General features: G+C 39.2%; 1 protein-coding gene across 23 annotated transcripts in view; it reads left to right on the forward strand.

Annotated features, from left to right (window-relative positions):
- LMO7 (LIM domain 7) overlaps positions 1-19,208 on the forward strand; it is a 231,635-nt gene extending 212,427 nt beyond the window's left edge. For 15 of the 23 annotated variants that reach the window (XM_032277371.1, XM_032277373.1, XM_032277374.1 and 12 more), the window contains 8 exons: positions 5-144; positions 1,052-1,117; positions 3,499-3,551; positions 9,359-9,572; positions 13,322-13,618; positions 15,486-15,594; positions 16,740-16,842; positions 18,457-19,208. In XM_032277371.1, coding sequence (XP_032133262.1) covers positions 5-144; positions 1,052-1,117; positions 3,499-3,551; positions 9,359-9,572; positions 13,322-13,618; positions 15,486-15,594; positions 16,740-16,842; positions 18,457-18,479 — 1,005 coding nt within the window. In that variant the 3' untranslated portion in view covers positions 18,480-19,208. Of the gene's footprint in view, positions 145-1,051; positions 1,118-3,498; positions 3,552-9,358; positions 9,573-13,321; positions 13,619-15,485; positions 15,595-16,739; positions 16,843-18,456 lie in introns of all 23 variants that reach the window. The other 8 variants (XM_032277377.1, XM_032277382.1, XM_032277390.1 and 5 more) reach the window with 3 other exon arrangements.
- The last annotated feature ends 352 nt before the right edge of the window (positions 19,209-19,560 follow it).

Genomic DNA, 19,560 nt, shown 5'->3' on the forward strand with positions numbered 1-19,560 from the left:
GCAGGAGCGGAAGCGGCTTCAGGAAGAGCAGGAGCGGAAGCGGCTTCAGGCTGAGGCTGAGGAGCAGAAGCGCCCTGCAGAGGAGCAGAAACACCAGGCAGAGAGAGAGCGGGAAACATCAGTCAGAATATACCAGTACAGGAGGTCTGTCCCCACGGCCAGAGGGCACAAGGCCTGTTAGGGTAGCTTGGCTTAGCTGTATGCATTCCCCACTTCAAAGGCATCCCCTTGCTCTTCCTCTTTCCTACCATGCATTCTCCACACTAGTGAATACAAGCCACCAAAGAGAACCTTTAAATCATAAACCCTGTCATGTCATCTTGCTTCCCCGCCCAGAACCCTCCAAAGCACTTCCTGTCACATCAGAACCCCATCCAGCATCCTTGCCATGACCTAGAAGGCTGGCATGAGCTAGATTACTTTGCAGTACCTCCATTATTCCCCTTACTCTGTTCCAGCCACACAGGCCTCCTGTTTCTTCCCTGAAAATGCCCAAGGACTTTGGCATTTTCTAGTCCATCTGCTTGAGAAGTCATTGAATATTTGTGTGTCTGGTGTTCTCATTTTCTTCTAGTCTCTGCTCAAACACCACCTCCGTAGACTTTCTAGAATACCTGATTTAAAATACAGGCCGCTTCTCAGTCCTTCTCCCTGTATACTCTTACCTTGTTTTATATTACTCATTTATTTATTTACCTGTTGGCCTGTCTGCTGGCCTGTCTGCTGCAGTAAAATATAAGTGCTTCGAGAATAATAAGTTTGTTTTGTACACCTCTGTAGCCCATTCCTAGAGTGATACTGCAATATGATGGGTACTCAGTATGCATTTGTAGAATGAATGAGTGAATGAATGGCTTGGCAAATGTCTGTTGGCAATAGTGGGTCTGTTTTCTTTGGTTATTCATTAAAATACCTTTGTATGTTTCGTTTTTAACCCAAAGGCTGTTTGCATAAAGAGGCTAGAACGACATTATTTTGATACCCTTTTCTTAAACTCAGGAAGGGCTTAAAGCCTAATATTTTGCCTACAAAATCTTTTTCCATCTTGTAGGCCCATTGATTCCTATGACATACCAAAGAGAGAAGAAGAATCTTCAGGTTTTCTTCCTGGTGACAGGTATGTAGAGCATGTTATTGTAATTTAATTGATGATAACTGGCTTCAAATAATATTCCAGGGCTTGCCTCGATTTGTAGAACTACTTTAGTCCTTTGTCATTTGTGGGATATAAAGAGAAATTGCTGGTTGATCTTTGTATCAGTTAGCTTTTGCCATGTAACCAACTATTCCTGAATTTAATGAATTAGCTTATGATTTTGAGGGTCAGCATTTTAGGTTGAGCACAGCTGGGCAGACTTTTAGTTGACTGGACTTGCTCATGTATCTGCTCCTTATTAACTAGGCAGCCCTGCTTTTGGGGGTTGGCTGGCTGTCAGCTGGGACATTGAGAACAACTGGGTCATGTGTCTTTCAACAGCCACCAAACCAGGGAGGTCTTATATGTATGTGGTGGGGGTCAGAGGAAAGAGAATTAAAGAGAGGAAATCCACAAGGCATCTTAAGATTTAAGTTGTTGACTAAAGTCACAGTCACAGGTCACGGAGAAGAGACATAGCCTCTTTACGGGAGCAATCACATTGCAGGGAAATGGACATGGCTGGGAAAGGACTGTGTCAATTTTCTGTAATCCAATGTCATCTTTCTTTTAAAAAGGTTGTGGATAATGGCTTAACATTACTCCCAAAAGGGTTATGTATGGACATCTGAAATGGGAATGGTGGCCTTTCTTTTTGGCAGTTTGGCTGGAACTACTGGTCATTTTGGGGAATGAAGATAAAATTTCAGATATCTGAAAAGATATACATGTCTTAAAATGTCCTAAAACATTGTTTTAATGTTTTAAAGTAATTTTTAAAATGCTTTGCAGTTTTGAAATCACTAAGGACTTCTAACAGTCTGTCTACAAGTATTGAGGGTAGGGCCTTTACCTAGTGTTTTCAGAGCTGAAATTTCTCCTTTTGTCTTCTTTACTAGATGTAAGGAAAGACTTGCATCTACAAGCAATCAGGATGACTGAATAGGGCTCAGAATAGAAGGGGAAAAGGAAAGGAACAGATAGTAACGGGCTGACAATAAGCTAAAGAAAAATCTAGTGATAGATGACCTTGTTTATAATCTCCAGGGTAATGGTAAATCATTCAAATGTTTATCTCCTTTTAAAAGCTATGGATTTACTTACATATTTACAAAAGCTTTATTTATATAGCTCATTATCTTGGGAAAAATAATTAAAATGCAGAGAAAGGAAGCTTAAGGAAGCCTGGGAAATATGAAATACCTGCAGGCAATCCTGATAGAGCATACCCTAGAGGCATCGGGGAGTGTGGCCAGGCGTCTGGTAATTAGTGTTTTCTTCTATGTAGATACAAGTGAAAGTATTCACAAGTGCAGCTGTCTACCACTTATGACACATTATTATGTATTATTGATTGTTGGATTTATGCATATATAATATATGTATATGTATGTACATAAGTATAATATTACAGATTATTTTATATGTATATTATGCATTGTTATCACTATTATTTTATTTTATTTTATTTTTGAGGCAGAATCTCGCTGTGTCTCCCAGGCTGGAGTGCAGTGGGGTGATTTCAGCTCATTGCAACCTCCACCTCCTGGGTTCAAGTGATTCTCCCATCCCTGTAGCTGGGACCACAGGAGTGCACCACCATGTCCAGCTAGTTTTTGTATTTTTGTAGAGATGGGGGTTTCACCATGTTGGCCAGGCTGGCCTCAAACTCCTGACCTCAAGAGATCCGGCTGCCCCGGCCTCCCAAAGTGCTGGGATATAGGAGCAAGCCACCACACTGAGCCACTACTATTATTTTTAAAGCTCAGTGTGTCTGGCAGAATGGGAATGAGATTAGCATGTGTTGATTTATACACCTAAAGTGTATTGGTACAAAGTTAAGGCATTTCCTGAAGTTGACTATGCTGTATGCTTTAGTACCTCTTTGGAACACTAAGATGGCATTTGGGAAATTAATGTTCCACAGTAGTAAGTAGCATCCCAATGGCCAAGAAGTTGACATCATAACCCTGAGCAGTGTGGAGGAAGTGGGACAGTCTGACTGTAGGTGATCTGATGGCAGATGCTTTGTAAGCCTGATGAGATTTAAGGTCTGGATCAGAGTGAACACTGACAAAAGTTGACCAATAAATTATAGTCTTAATTATCATACAAACTGGAGAAGCACAGTCGCATGTCTGTATGTATTTCCAGCATACCACTCTTCTCTTTTTTAGGGATGTCAAGGTTTTCTTTTAGTTTGTGAAAGATGAAACTTTTCTTGGTTTAGAAATAATTGCTCTCAGAAGACATACAAAATAAATCAAATGCTTTAAAAAGCAATCTCTTTGGCGTTTTTACTTCATAAATAAAAAAGATGTTATTAATGAGACATATTTAATATATTGTGTTTTGTATTTTAGGAATAAATCCAGATCTACTACTGAACTGGATAATTACTCCACAAATAAAAATGGTAAATGTGATTTTCCCCCCCACACTCCTTCATAATTACTTATTTGTGCTATGTTATGATAAGTATTTTCTAAGGTCAAGATATTTCATATTCATTAAGATTACATAATTAAAATACTTAGTATTTTAACCTCTGTATATAAAAACAACAAAACAACTGTCTTGTGTTTATTTTGGCTTTATTTTACATTGGAAAAAATACAGGGAGATTAAAATGGCTTTTAAATTGCTAATGAAATATGTGGGAATTTTGCAAAGTGGTGCTGATGCAGTTGCATATAGTAGATTTTGTCTTGCAGCTGAAGAAATGGTACAGAAAAGATTTCTATGAAATACTGGAGGACTTAAAATTGCATACTAACCTGAATTATGTACATGCCAAAATATCAAAAAACGAAAAAATTATGACTTCACTAATTGTGCAAAAACAATTAGGACTTGACATTGTTAGTATAAAATATATTTCTGAAGAATGCATATAACTGAAATTATATATGTATGAAAAAAACCCTAAGCAATAATTACCATTTTAAGCAGGGTTTGCATCTCAGGACTTGCATAAGCGGGTGGCTGGTCATTTATATGAATGAATGAAGGTCCAGGTAAGGCTTAGGTAGACATGCCCATCAAGATGGACAGTCACTGCCCAGCTCCAGCCTATCTATCATTGCCATGCTGGAGAAGGCAAGCCTCTGATTGCTTACTCTTCCTGTTGTAACAGAAAAGTTAAAAAAAAAAGTATATACCTGTTTTCATGTGTTACCTTTTATGTGCTGAAAAGAGATTTTAAAAAAAACTAAAATCCTCTGTGAGCAAAACAACCTATCTACAGGCCAAATACTCTAGTGGTAGCTAGTTTTTAACCTCTGGTCAAAGCTTATAAAACTTAGTTTTTATTGAGCTTTACAGTTCTATGATTTTCCCTTTCTTTGAACAGTTAGGACCTTTGTTATCTGGTTCTAGTTTAACTTTCCAGAGGAGCTATTTTTCCCTTAAGGGATCCCTTTTTTTTAATTGCACTTTAGGTTCTTGGGTACATGTGCAGAATATGCAGGATTATTGCATAGGTACATACATGGCAATGTGGTTTGCTGCCTCAATCCCCCTGTCACCTATATCTGGCATTTCTCCTCATGTTATCCCTCCCCAACCTCCCTACCCCCCTGCTGTCCCTCCTCTATTCCCCCACAACAGACCAGTGTGTGATGCTCCCCTTCCTGTCTCCATGTGTTCAACATCTGCCTATGAGTGAGAACATGCAGTGGTTGATTTTCTATTCTTGTGTCAGTTTTCTGAGAATGATAGTTTCCAGATTCATCCATGTCCCTACAAAGTACACAAACTCATCATTTTTTATGGCTGCATAGTATTCCATGGTGTATATGTGCCACATTTTCCTTGTCCAGTCTTTCATAGATGGACATTTGGGTTGGTTCCAGATCTTTGCTATTGTAAACAGTGCCACAATGAACATACGTGTGCATGTGTCTTTAAAACAGAACAATTTATAATCCTTTGGATATATACCCAGTAATGAGATTGCTGGGTCAAATGGAATTTTTATTTCAAGGTCCTTGAGGAATTGCCACACCGTCTTCCACAATGGTGGAACTAATTTACACTCCCACCAACAGTGTAAAAGTTTTTCTATTTCTCCACATTCTCTCCAGCATCTGTCTCCAGATTTAATGATCGCCATTCAAACTGGCATGAGATGGTATCTCAGTGAGGTTTTGATTTGCATTTCTCTAATGACCGGTGATGATGAGCTTTTTTTCATGTTTGTTGGCCTCGTGTATGTCTTCCTTTGTAAAGCGTCTGTTCATATCCTTTGCTCACTTTTGAATGGGTTTGTTGTTTTTTTCTTGTAAATCTGTTTTAGTTCTTTGTAGATTCTGGATATTAGCCCTTTGTCAGATGGGTAGATTGCAAAAAATTTTTTCCCATTCTGTTGGTTGCCAGTTCACTCTAACGATTGTTTCTTTTGCTGTGCAGAAGTTCTGGAGTTTGATTAGATCCCATTTGTCTATTTTGGCTTTTGTTGCCAATGCTTTTGGTGTTTAGTCAGGAAGTCCTTACCTATGCCTATGTCCTGAATAGTTTTGCCTAGGTTTTCTTCTAGGGTTTATATGGTGTTCGGCCTTATGTTTAAGTCTTTAATCCATCTGGAGTTAATTTTAGTGTAAGGTGTCAAGAAGGAGTCCAGTTTCAGCTTTCTGCACATGGCTAGCCAGTTTTCCCAACACCATTTATTGAACATGGAATCCTTTCTCCATTGCTTGTTTTTGTCTGGTTTGTCAAAGATCAGATGTTTGTAGATGTGTGGCATTGCCTCCGAGGCCTCTGTTCTGTTCCATTGGTCTGTATCTCTGTTTTGGTACCAGTGCCATGCTGTTTTGATTACTGTAGCCTTGTAGTATAGTTTGAATTCTGGTAGTGTGATGCCTCCCGCTTTGTTCTTTTTGCTTAGAATTGTCTTGGCTATGTGGGCTCTCTTTTGGTTCCATCTGAAGTTTAAGGTGTTTTTTTCCAGTTCTGTGAAGAGGGTCAGAGGTAGCTTGATGGGAATAGCATTGAATCTATAAATTACTTTGGGCAGTATGGCCATTTTCACGATATTGGTTCTTCCTAACCATGAACATTGAATGTTTTTCCATGTGTTTGTGTCCTCTCTTATTTCCTTGAGCAGAGGTTTGTAGTTCTCCTTGAATAGGTCCTTTACATTCTTTGTTAGCTTTATTCCTAGGTATTTTATTCTCTTTGTGGTAATTGTGAATGGCCGTTCATTCTTGAATTGGCTCTCTTTAAGTCTGTTATTGGTGTATAGGGATGCTTGTGATTTCTACACATTGATTTTGTATCCTGAGACTTTGCTGAAGTTGCCTATCAATTTCAGGAGATTTTGGGCTGAGACGATGGGGTCTTCTAAATATACAATCATGTCATCTGCAAATAGAGACAATTTGACTTCCTCCTTTCCTAATTGATTTCCTCCTTTATTTCTTTTTCTTGCCTGATTGCTCTGGTTAGAACTTCCCATACTGTATTGAATAGGAGTGGTGAGAGAGGGCATCCTTGTCTAGTGCCAGATGAACTTGCCTTTAGCCACCATTAAAATTATAGTTTAAGTACTTCTATATTCCATGAAATATTTCTAACCTGCAGTGATTATCTCTCCTGAACTTAAACACAAGACCTGTTAGTAACGGCAACTGTGAATCTCCAGAATAATCTTGTTAATATTTGTGATTTGTATCATTAATCGGATTATTTTGTATGTATGTTTCCCCCCTTCATTAACTCATTGCAAGCTCTTGGATAGCAGGCAGTGGAAGTTATTAAATATTTGGTTTAAAAACTTGGTTATACCAAAAAGACATTTTAAAAAGAGGCTGGGCGCAGTGGCTCATGCCTGTAATCCAAGCACTTTGAGCGGCCAAGGTGGGTGGATCACAAGGTCGGGAGTTTGAGGCCAGCCTGACCAACATGGTGAAACCCCGTCTCTGCTAAAAATACAAAAATTAGCCAAGCCTGGTGGGGCACGCCTGTAATCAAAGCTACTCAGGAGGCTGAGGCAAAGAATCACTTGAACCCGAGAGGGGGAGGTTGCAGTGAGCAGAGATCATGCCACTGCACTCCAGCCTGGCAACAGAGCAAGACTCTGTCTCAAAAAAAAAAAAAAGACAATATTTATTTAAAGTCTGACCAAATTGATAAGCTTTATATATACACAAATGTAAATACAGTTATATAAGAAACTGATCTTGCTCATTTGGTCAAGGCATAGACAAACAATAAATTTCGAAAGAATAGCAGCAGCAGTAAATATAGAGAAAGAAAGAAAATAAATCCTTAGATGAGATTTCCTAATCCAGATTAAGGTGGGAATGATATGTGAGAGTTGTGGGTGTTTTACCCCAATCAGAAACTAATAACCAAATCCAAGAGACAAAGTCCTCAGGATACAACCTGACTTAATTGTTACGAATAAATTCATTCAAATTGTATTTGTGTCATTTTCTTAGAGTAGAAGCATTATAGTCATCCATAAATGTTATCATACATGATGCTGGTGTGAATGTGGTGAAAGGGAACTCTTCTACACTGCTGGTGGGAATGTAAACTAGTACAACCACTATGGAAAACAGTGTTTAGCTTCCTTGAAGAACTGAAAGTAGAACTACCATTTGATTCAGAAATCCCACTACTGGGTATCTACTCAGAGGAAAAGAAGTCATTCTACAAAAAAGGTAGTTGCTTACTCATGTTTATAGCAGCACAATTCACAATTGCAAAAATGTGGAACCAACCCAAATGATAAACATAATAATGTTTATGGATGATTATTTGGACTGCTTGAATATTTTTCCCTTTCACAAAATCCATTTCAATGATTGTATGTGCTTCTTAAAATTTTGGTTGTCACTTACACCATGCACACTTGGGTCATGTCAGCTAAAGATACATGCATTTATGTCCTCTCTCCCCAGGGGAGAGCTATATTTGTTTGAGAGAAGAAAACTTCCTGTTTCCTTTTAGAGTTGTCACAGCAAGGATTTGAGCATGTTCTTGATTGATTTAATGTGAGAAAAGAAGAGTGGAAGAAAAACTATCTCTAGATGAGCATTTTGTAACTAAGTAATCCCGAAACCAGTACTGATTGTTTCCTTTTTGAGCGGCCTTGTTCATTTTCCCGAGTTTGTTCTGTGGTGTGGCTCTAGATGTAGAACTAGACCTTTTGGAGTAGGAGGCAGTTACTTTATGTTCTCATGCAGCACCCTCACTGAGAATTGGTAATGTTAGTACACATGCACAATGCCGCATTTTAAGCTGCAATGCAATTGGGCGATTTATCCACTGTCACTTTTTATTTATTTAATTATTTTTCGAGGCTGCAATTTCAGATACATTTTATTTTCTTGTTATATCACTTCTCTCTCTCTCTCGTTTCGTATTGGTATTTTTTATTTTTAAAATTTTCTATTTCCATAGGTTTTTGGGAACAGGTGGTGTTTTGTTATACGACTAAGTTCTTTAGCAATGATTTATAAGATTTTGGTGCACTTATCTCTTAAGAACTATACACTAAGCTGAATTTGTAGTATTTTATCCCTCACCCCCTTCCTGCTATTTCTCCTTGAGTCCCCGAAGTCCATTGTGTCATTTTTATGCCTTTGCATCCTCGTAGCTTAGCTCCCATTTATAAGTGAGAACATCCGATGTTTGGCTTCCTATTCCTGAGTTACTTCACTTAGAATAACAGTCTCCAATCTCATCCAGGTTGCTGCAAATGCCATTAATTCATCCTTTTTATGGCTGAGTAGTGTTCCACGGTGTGTGCGTGTGTATACACACACATACATCACATTTTCTTTATCCACTCATTGATTTATAAACATTTGGGTTGGTTCCACATTTTTGCAATTGTGAATTGTGCTGCTTTAAACATGAGTGGGCAACGACATTTTTTGTAGAATGACTTCTTTTCCTCTGGGTAGATACCAGTAGTGGGACTGCTGAATCAAATGGTAGTTCTACTTTCAGTTCCTCAAGGAAGCTGAACACTGTTTTCCATGGCGGTTGTACTAGTTTACATTCCCACCAGCAGTGTAGAAGTGTTCCCTTTTCGCCACATTCACACGAGCATCTATTATTTTTTGATGTTTAGATTCTGGCCATTCTTGAAGGAGTAAGGTGGTATCACATTATGGTTTTTATTTGCATTTTCCTGATCATTAGTGATGTCAATCATCACCGTCACTTTTAAAGTGTACTAATCCGGAAGCTTTTGATTTCTTTTTAATTTAGGAAGCAGTAAATATTTAGACCGAATTGGGAACACGACCACTTCACAGAGGAGTTCCAAGAAAGAACAAGTACCATCAGAAGCAGAGTTGGAGAGGCAACAAATCCTTCTGGAAATGAGGAAGCGAACACCCCTTCACAATGATAACAGCTGGATCCGACAGCGCAGTGCTAGTGTCAACAAAGATCCTATTTGTGTTCCTGGGGTCATGAGAAGGTGAGAGACATCTTAGGAGTTGTTTTCTTGTCTTTACTAAGAGGGAAATATTTAATTTGTAGACATGCTGGTGCTTTAGACAGAAAAGATGAAGGGAACAGAGCAAACTCCTTGGGGGACTGTTATGTGTCAGCCAGTTACTGGGTTTACATGACCTCATCTAATCTGAGGAAAATGTTTTGAGGTAGGGATAATCTGTTTGTTTTTTAATATGAGGAAACTTTGGCTCGTGCAGGGAAGACACTGACAAAATTCCATAGTTACTAGGTTGCAGATCTGGATGGGGACCTCCGAAGTGAGGGTTCAGATGCTTAAGTAATACACACTGCTCTTATAACTGTCTTGGCTGCTGAACTTCAACAAATAGAAGTTTCATCTTTTCATATTTATAATGAGATAATGATTAGATGGGAATCATGATAATTGTGTTAAAAAAGCAATCAGCCTAGTTTTTATAACTTTATGGAAGATAAAGATAGAGATACTAGTTGGAAATGAGTAGAGGAATATTTTAAAAGATGTATCTATGTAAATGAATCCTGCAGCTACTCTGATTGGGGAATCAGACTGGGGAATACTATATGTAACATATCACAGAGAAAGAGCTAATTATATCAATATATTAATAACTTTATAGAAATCAGAAAGTTATTCCTACAAACTCTATAAAAAATAGATGTGTGCCTGTAATCCCAGCTATGCGGGAGGCTAAGGCAGGAGAATCACTGAAACCCGTGAAGTGGAGGGTTCCGTGAGCCGAGATCATGCCACTGCACTCCAGCCTGGGTGACAGAGCAAGAGACTGTGTCTCCCAAAAAAAAAAAAAAAATAGGCAAAGGGATATGAACAGACAGCTCATGGGAAGAAGAAACACAAAGCCAATAAACATAAAAGATCAATACTACTACTAAACCAAGAATGTACCTCTTTTGCTTACTGGATTTGTAAAAAGTTAAAATTGATTAAACTTGGTATTGACAATTGTATATGGAAATAGGAATTCTTGTTTCCGCTTGGTTGGACAGTTTTTTAGTATGTATTAAGCAAGAATGTATACATCTGACTCTCTGAGCAATGTAGTTTCTAGTAGTCTGTCTTCTGGATATATTTGGATAAATATGCAAAGGTATATTCAAGGATGTACACATTATTTGTTAATGGCAAAAGAAAATCAGTGTCTCCTAGTAAGAAAAGAAAAGCACTTGTCTACTACAAGAAAATCACGGTTTGCTGAATACTCACTAGTTATTCAGTAAATAGTGCCATACTGATAAGCTAGAATACTGTAAGATTATTGAAGAATGAAAGAAAAGTGTTGCTACATAATAAGCCACCTCCAAATTTAGTGAGTTAAGACAATAATTCATAATCTCTCACAGTCCTGCAGATTGACTGGGCAGTTCTTTGCATGATGTTGGCTGGGGCACTTGAGCAGCTGTAGTCATTTACAGTAGGTGTTGGTAAGATTTTATGCATAAGGACCAGATATTAGGGTTTGCAGGCCACATAGGTTTCTGTCACATATTGTTTTTTTTTTTTTTTAAGACTTTGAAAATGTGAAAAGTGGTCTCAGCTCATGAGCTGTGTCTATCTTGGCAGCAGGCTGTAATTTGCTGTCTCCTGTAGCTGTAGAGGCTTCATTGAGAGCTCGGCCAGAGCTACTAGTTGAGGGGCCTGTGTTCTGCATATGGGCCTCTCCACATAGTTGTTTGGGCTGCCCCATGGCATGGGACTTGGATTCAAAGAGGCAGAGCTTGCACCAAGGCAATGGCTAATAAGCAAGGGCTTATCAAGCCGCCGTGTGCATCATGTTTGCTGATGCCCCATTGGCCAAATTAATCATGTGACCAAGCCCAGAGTCAGTGGGAGGGGACTGCATAAGGGCATGGATACCAAAAGGTGTGGTTCACTGGAGGCCACTGAAGTATAGTTTATCATATGAGCAGAATGACGAGAGTTCTAAGATAATACATTTTAAATGGAAAAGAAGTTATCGAAACTGTGTTGTGGAGTAATCCATTTGTTTAAGAGTATTAAACACATTGCATATGTATATAGACACATCTATACTTACATATGTAAATTTGCATGTGCATGTAAGTATGTGCTGGCATGTGTGAGAAAGCGTCTGGAAGGACACACAGTTAATGCTGGTTACCTCTGTGGATTAGGGCGGGTGAGTCGTAAGAGAGGAAGGACTTTTCTTCTCCCTCAGATGTCTTTCTCTGCAGTTTCAGTCTTTCTCCTTATGATAATGTATCACTTTTATAATGTTAAAATTTAAAAAATCAAGCTTGGGATAAGAGAAAGTTTTGAAAGCAATAAAAAGAAATTTGACCAGGTAGACAAATTTTTATAATTTTGAGTTCATTTTTGTACACAACTTTTAAGAGAGATTTTCCCAAAAGCTGTATTTAAATCCATTTGGGAGCTAAATCTGATTTTAAAAGCTTATGTACTTTAAGAGATGTGCATGATAAATGCTCCTATAATGTAGACATTAAACAGTTGCTAAATTTAGGGATTCGGTGATACATAAATCAGATCTTTACAGGAGGCATGGTCTGTAGTGTGAAAGCCAGTGCTCCCACTGACTGGCTCTTCCTATGAGAAACTCACTTCTATGAGTTTAAAAAAAATCTTAGTGTTGTGAAGATTCAATAAGTTTAATATTTTTGTGAAAGTGTCTAACCTAATGCCTGTCATATTTAAGCTTTGAAAATATTTCTTTGAATTTTTAAGACTTTCTGGTTGATACGTGTAAACGAAGATTTAAAGGATAAGTATTTTCTTAGACTTCGCAGAGCATTAGCTTTTATTTTTATATATTTTTCTTAGTGTTTTTCTTTCTTCTTTGGATGGTATTTATTCTTTTAGCTAAGCACCAAGTAAATAAAAATAAATAAAGGTGTTCTCACTTGTAAGTGGGAGCTAAACATTGAGTACATATGGACACAATGAAGGAAACAGTAGGCACCAGAGCCTACTTGAGGGTGCAGGGCGGGAGGTTGAGGATCAAAAAACTACCTCTCTGGTACTCTGCTTATTACCTGGGTGATGAAATAATCTACACCAAACCACCATGACACTCATTTACCCATGTAACAAACCTGCGCATGTGTCCCCTAAACCTAAAATAAAAGTTGGAAAGAAAAACAGATTAAAACAAAAAGGAAGAAGGTTGATTAACTATGAAACATGGTGCCACTGACGATGAAGATCCACTTTGCTTGTTAAAGGTAATTTTACAGGTGGGTCCTCGGCTTTCAATGGTTCAACTTAAGATTTTTGACTTTATAATGATGTGAAAGTGATAAGCATTTGGAGAAACTGTACTTTGAGTACCCCATGACCAGTCTGTTGTTTTCTTCCAGTACGGTATTCAGTAAGTTGTATATTTGACACTTTATTGTAAAACAGACTTTGTGTTCATTGATTTTGCCCAACTGGAGGCTAAGGTAAGTGTTCTGAACATGATCGAGGTGTGTGAGGCTTAGTTACGATATATGGTAGTTTAGGTGAATTAAAAGCATTCTTGACTTACAGTATTTTCACCTTGTGATGGGTTGATTGGGACATAACCCCATCATCATACATCGAGAAACATCTGTGTATGTAACTAGAATACTTAGGTTACTCCCCTGACATAAAATATATAAAATGGATTTTCAATGAATGGAATGATGAATCAAATAGATTTCTAGCTGAATATATCACGTAATTTTGATGAGTCTCTTTTTGTGTTTCAGAGGCGAATCTTTAGATAACCTGGACTCCCCCAGATCCAATTCTTGGAGACAGCCCCCTTGGCTTAATCAGCCCACAGGATTCTATGCTTCTTCCTCCGTGCAAGACTTTAGTCGCCCACCGCGTCAGCTGGTGTCCACATCAAACCGTGCCTACATGCGGAACCCCTCCTCCAGCGTGCCCCCGCCTTCAGCCAGCCCCACGAAGACCTCCACCACAGGTGTGGCCGCCACACAGTCCCCCACCCCGAGAAGCCACTCCCCTTCAGCGTCACAGGCAGGCTCTCAGCTGCGCAACAGGTGAGGCCCTCCTTGTTTCTCTTTCTTCTCTTAGCCTTGGATATTTTTTCATTGAAATATCCCTGAAATCCTGTCCAAGTTTTCCAACTAAAAAGAAAAAGAAGCCCTTTTGAATGTGTCAGACTTGGTATTCTTGTATGAAAATAATGAAGGCTTGCTCAATCCCATTCCATGCAACTCTAACAGCATTTCTAGATGTCTTGTGAAGCCACCGGAGACCTTGAAGACGTCTACCTGTTGCTACTGTCTCATTTGCCTGTGCTTGTGGTCAATGTCTTGGATGTAAGATGTAGCTGAATACTTCTTGGTGTGGAATCATAAAAACATATAGCAGCTCATGAACACCTCTCAAATTTCTGAGGGAAAGCAGTCTGGTCAAATATCTGACTATTTTCATAATAGTGTCATACAGACTCGTAGGAACTGAGTGTGAAAGAAGAGCATTACAGTGCTTTTCCAGGCATGCTCCGTTGTCTGGGGGACTTTTAACTAGCTGGATGAAAGAAATGTGAAGTCATTTAGATCTTGCTTTTGGGGTTTTTGATTGCCAAAATCATTGCTTGGCCATTCTGTTTGCCCATGTTTTGCTCAGGCTACATCAGCTGGATTTGGTAGGGCATATGGCGTGGGAAGTGTATATGTTGTGATAGGGTGTTATTTTTTTATGTGGAGTGAAGCTCAGATATCAGCCCTGCCTGGGTCTTTAGATCTGGGTAGCTTCTCCACAGATCGTTCATGCCTCATGTAGGTACATCAGGCAGTGCTGCTCTCATCACCACAAGAGAGTGCTGTTGGCATTTACTCATTTCCACCACAAGTGGAATACTTAAAAATAGAAACACATTGATTAATATTGGAACTTTTTAAAGTTATCAGATCAGAGACTCACAAGAAAACATGTTTTATATAAATCCAAAATAATTTTACAGGTACTGGGATATAAAGTGTGTATCAATGAGTTTGAATTGAGAGAACAGAGGTGAGGTTTTAGGGTAAATTGGGTATGGTGGGGAGGTCCAGTCTATGGGAAGAGAGGAAGGCAGAGGAGAGGGGACCCATTTACTGGCTGAGAGGCCCACTCTGGGAGAGCAGAGGGATGGGCTGAGGGCTTTACTGACCTAAGAAGGTCCTGATCTAGGAGGTGGCCCTCTGAAGTGCTGTACTCATGCCGTGGGGGTGCAGAGGTATGGAAGCGCAGGTGCCACCTTACCAATCGGAAGAGGAGAAAAGATCTTTATCCAAAAGTAGAGTAGAAATCCTCCTTTCCTCTGTCCATGGCAGCTGTCAGTTCCTTTTCATTTTCTTCCTCACAGAGACAGTCCTGTAAGCCAAATGGATGGTGAAGAAAACACTGGCATTTATGTTTAACTAGAAAACTGGGTGACCAAGGAAGAGGGTGAAAAATAAGGCTGAGAAAATAGGTCATAGAGGACTTGCAAAGCCTCTCGAAGGAAGTTGAGGCCACTCTTTTGGTGTTCTGAGGGGGTCGGAAGGACATGATCAGCATTGTGTGCCTTGGTTTAACTGGCAAGAAGATGTAGGTGGATGAGACGAGGGGAGACTGTTGCTGAGTACAGAGGTGATCAAAGGAAGGATAGCATCAGAAACTGCTGGATGGACTAATTACACTGAAATTGCTCATTTATGTGAGTAGGTGTCAAGGGCCTTGGAGCTGCCATGGAGATGGTTCAAGGTTAGAGTATAATCAAGGCATTCTTTAGTTGGCTGGTAAAGGTTATGCTCCCACAGATACGTGTATAGAGCTTTTCGTAAGTTATTATCAATGTTAATACCAGAGTGTGACTTTAAAGAAGAATCTTGAGCTGCCCAGGTGAAAGCCTCCATTCCATTCTTGTTCTGCATCTAGGTCAGTCAGTGGGAAGCGCGTATGCTCCTACTGCAATAACATTCTGGGCAAAGGAGCCGCCATGATCATCGAGTCCCTGGGTCTTTGTTATCATTTGCATTGTTTTAAGGTGAGACTGAGACAAACAGCTTGCAGGCCTGCAAAGCTTTGCTTGGAGAGCGCATGGCTTCTTTGAGCCGCTGGGTGTAGATGTGCCACTAACAAGCTAGGTGCTGTATTCGTCAGTCTGTGCTGCATTTGAATCACAAATTGCTTGCTACTCCCTAGTTCTCAAATCTTGAACCTTGTTTTAAAACTGAAATCTGGAAAAATTTTGCATTTTCTATTTCTAATCTGTTAGAATCCTATACATTTACAGTACGTATGTTGCTTTCTCCAGGATGCTGTCAGAGGCATCCTTGAAATATAATTTACCAATAACCTGCTAGTACTGTTAAGGGCAGGAACACGTGCAATTATCATAGTGTCTGAAAACCTAGCTTTGAGTAAGAAGAATATATAAGGAAAACCATTACCATTGTAGCTATTTTTATAATTGCACAGCCTGCTTATACCTGCTAGGTTTTTCTTCCTAGGAAGAAACTAAGGCTGTAACTGGTTTTGTAATATCTGTCTCTAAAGACATGGCTGTTTAATTCTTGAACTTGCACTAGGCCAGAGAAGCATTCTGGTTGTTGATCCTGGAGGCCCGCAGACCACAGCTTGTTTAAGTTTGTACGTTGCTGGCTTGGGCTGTTCCTAGGCAGAGCAGAATGAGTCAAGATAATTAGAGTTTGGGTACGTGGAATTGAAATACCCAGCCTTCAAGTGAGGCACTGTGTGAGAACGCTCGCTAAGCTAGTGCAGCAGGGGCACTGGGAGCGGCCCACCTCAGGGTGGAGGGCCGGAGCCCCATCTTCATTCACAATGGCCAGTTCTTTCATGAGGGGCCTTATCTGCCATTCCTCTAGGGGGAATTTAGTTTTTTCTACTAAATTTCTTTAAGTCAATCAGCAAATTATTTTTATTTTGGGGGAGTATATTTAGACTGATCATCTTGGCTCTTAATATTGGCTTTATGAATTCTTTAACATCCTATCTGGCAGGCTTTATTTTAATCTACTAATCGTCTTTTGGCCTTTTTTTTTCTTTGCTGAAATGTATCTAAGAGCTTAGAAGCAGCGTTCTGCTCATTCCACCCCCCCACCCCCAGGAGTGCCCCAAGCTTTCTTGAGCTGTGACTGATTGTGGGTGTTCTTTTTTTTTGTTCCCCAGTGTGTTGCCTGTCAGTGTGACCTCGGAGGCTCTTCCTCAGGAGCCGAAGTTAGAATCAGAAACCACCAACTGTACTGCAATGACTGCTATCTCAGATTCAAATGTAAGAGAGCAAATCAGAGAGAAAATTTCTTGCCTTTTAAGGAGACCACGGGTTCCCCTGCATTTCCCTGAACGTGCAGCCAGCTCCCCTTCAAGTTCACTGCCGTAGGAGTCCAGGTTTCAGGAATGGTAGTGTGTTCCCTTCAATGCTGTATATAGAATGGGTCACTGTTCAGGGTTCCAGCTACACAGGAGTGGGCTGTGGGGCTAAGGAATGGAGAGGAACATGTTCCTGAAAGTCAGGATGGTGTCTCGTGTCATCTGCCCAGGGTCTGTAGAGACCTTTAATGACTCAAGAATACAAACCAGAAGAGTTAAATGAATCTCCTGTGTAGGCTATAGTCTTGACTAAAGATTGGTCTCTCATCATCAACTTATTTCTATTATTTAACAATGGGCTTTGATTATGTGATTTAGAATATGACCAGCTTTAAAAACTATTGTTCTATGTAATACAAAATAAGTCAGCTTATGCTTTATGTTAATACATATCAATATATAATTTTAAAAGGAAAGTATTAACTGCGGTATTTCAGTGTCATTTTTGGAAGTAATGAGTTTTCAAAAACTTCAAATGCTACTTTGCCTCTAAGCATGTATTTGTGTGTTATAAAAGGTAGACTGGCAGAACTAGGTTGTGTATTGTGTATAGCTACAGCAAGACAACCATTACTGCTGTTTATATTTTAAACCTTGATGCTGGTAACTTCTGTTTCTTCCTTATTGTGAAAGGGTGTTACAAGTGGTATCAGCAAAACCATTTGCTTTTGAGCTCTGAGGTATTTGTATGGCCCCTATGTGAAGAGTGCTTTGGAAGTGATTTAAGTCCAGTCAACTCTCTCTTATCTGTCGGTGGGTTCTGAGCCTTCCTGCTGCAGCAGTCCAGTCCTTTCCTGGATGCTGATGCTGAGGTTGGAGAAATTCAAGGCTGGGCATGTACTGGTGGGTGTGTGTATGTGTGTGTGTGTTTTTTCTATCTCATCAAATTCCAAAGCCAAATAGAAATGATTTCTGGAATCATCATTGTAAAATTGCCCATGCCTTTTCTCTCCTCCAAAACAAATAATAGAGAGTTGAGTGTAATTTATTTCTATTGTGAGTGGTTCTTTTTTTTTTTTTTTTTGAGACGGAGTCTTGCTCTGTCACCAGGCTGCAGTGCAGTGGCGCAGTCTCGGCTCCATGCAACCTCCACCTCCTGGGTTCAACCAATTCTTCTGCCTCAGTCTCGCGATTAGCTGGGACCACAGGTGTGTGTCACCGTGCCTGGCTAAGTTTTTGTAATTTTAGTAGAGACAGGGTTTCATCATGTTAGCCAGGATGGTCTTGATCTCTTGACCTCGTGATCCACCCGCCTCGGCCTCCCAAAGCGCTGGGATTACAGGTGTGAGCCACCGCGCCTGGCATGAGTTGTTCATTTTTACTCCATTTTTACAAATAAAGAATTCCAGAGACCAGACACTGCGATTTGCCTAGCTTTACCCTAAGAGTGAGTGACAGGTGACACTTTCTACCTCATTGGGCCACTTTCTGAGTGATGACTGCTATGTATCCCAGGTGGCAATATTCACGTCTCTGAATCTAAGCTCTTTTCTTTCTTCTCTCCTTGCCCGATCAGCTGGACGGCCAACCGCCATGTGATGTAAACCTCGATGCGAAAGCACTGCTGCAGATAGAAGAGGCGGTTGCTGCTGATGTAGATCTATAAATATGTGTTGTATGTCTTTTCTGCTTTTTAAAAAAAAAACAACTTTTTTTTTTTTTGCCTCTTTAGATTACATAGAAACATTGTAGTCTTGGTAGAACTTGTAGTTTTGTTGTTTATTTATAAGGTAATTATGTGTGGGGAAAAGTGCAGTATTGTTGAATTCAGCATCTTAAAAGCACAAGGAAAAAAATAAGAGCTTAAGAATATTTTTGAGGCAGATAATGATCTAGTTTGACTTTCTAGTTAATGGTGTTTTGAAGAGGATATTTTATTGTTTTTTTTTTAAAAAGGTTCTTAAACATTATTTGAAATAGTTAATATAAATATGTAATTGCATTTGCTCTGTTTATTATAATGTGTTCTAAATTAATGCAGAACCATATGGAAAATTTCAGTAAAATCTATCCCCAAATGTGCTTTCTGTATCCTTCCTTCTACCTATGTATTCTGGTTTTTAAAAATGTAGCTAATGTACCATTTATTTGCTTGATGAGGGAGCTCTATTTTCTTTACCAGAAATGTTGCTAAGTAATTCCCAATAGAAAGCTGCTTATTTTCATTAATGAAAAATAGCCATGGTTTGTATACTAGAAGTCTTCTCCAGAAACTGGTGAGCCTTTCTGTTCAACTGCATTTGTAAATAAACTTGCTGATGCATTTAAGGAGTGGGTCTTCTTTTTCTTTGGCGTGTGTGTCTGACTTTAGGCCTTTTTGTCATATTTCAGTATGTGGCCTTTTTGGATGTTGTGTTTTAGTAGCTTTACCAAGGTATAATTGATATAATAAAGTGCATATATTTAAAGTGTATAATTTGACAAATTTTGACATGGTGTATGTCTTTGAAACTAAGCCACAGTCTTGATGTGTTTACTGAAACATTTTAATAAGGAACTTTATTTTTGATAAAGTTATATGTTTTTGGATACAATACATTTGTATGGTGAGAGTGATGAATTGTTGGATTATTTGAATAAAATATTTTCTTTTACTACCCCATGATAAAAGGAGAAAACC

Source organism: Sapajus apella, unplaced genomic scaffold (genome assembly GCF_009761245.1).
Source record: "Sapajus apella isolate SASKATOON/1434 unplaced genomic scaffold, GSC_monkey_1.0 scaffold9, whole genome shotgun sequence".
Lineage (NCBI taxonomy): Eukaryota > Metazoa > Chordata > Mammalia > Primates > Cebidae > Sapajus > Sapajus apella.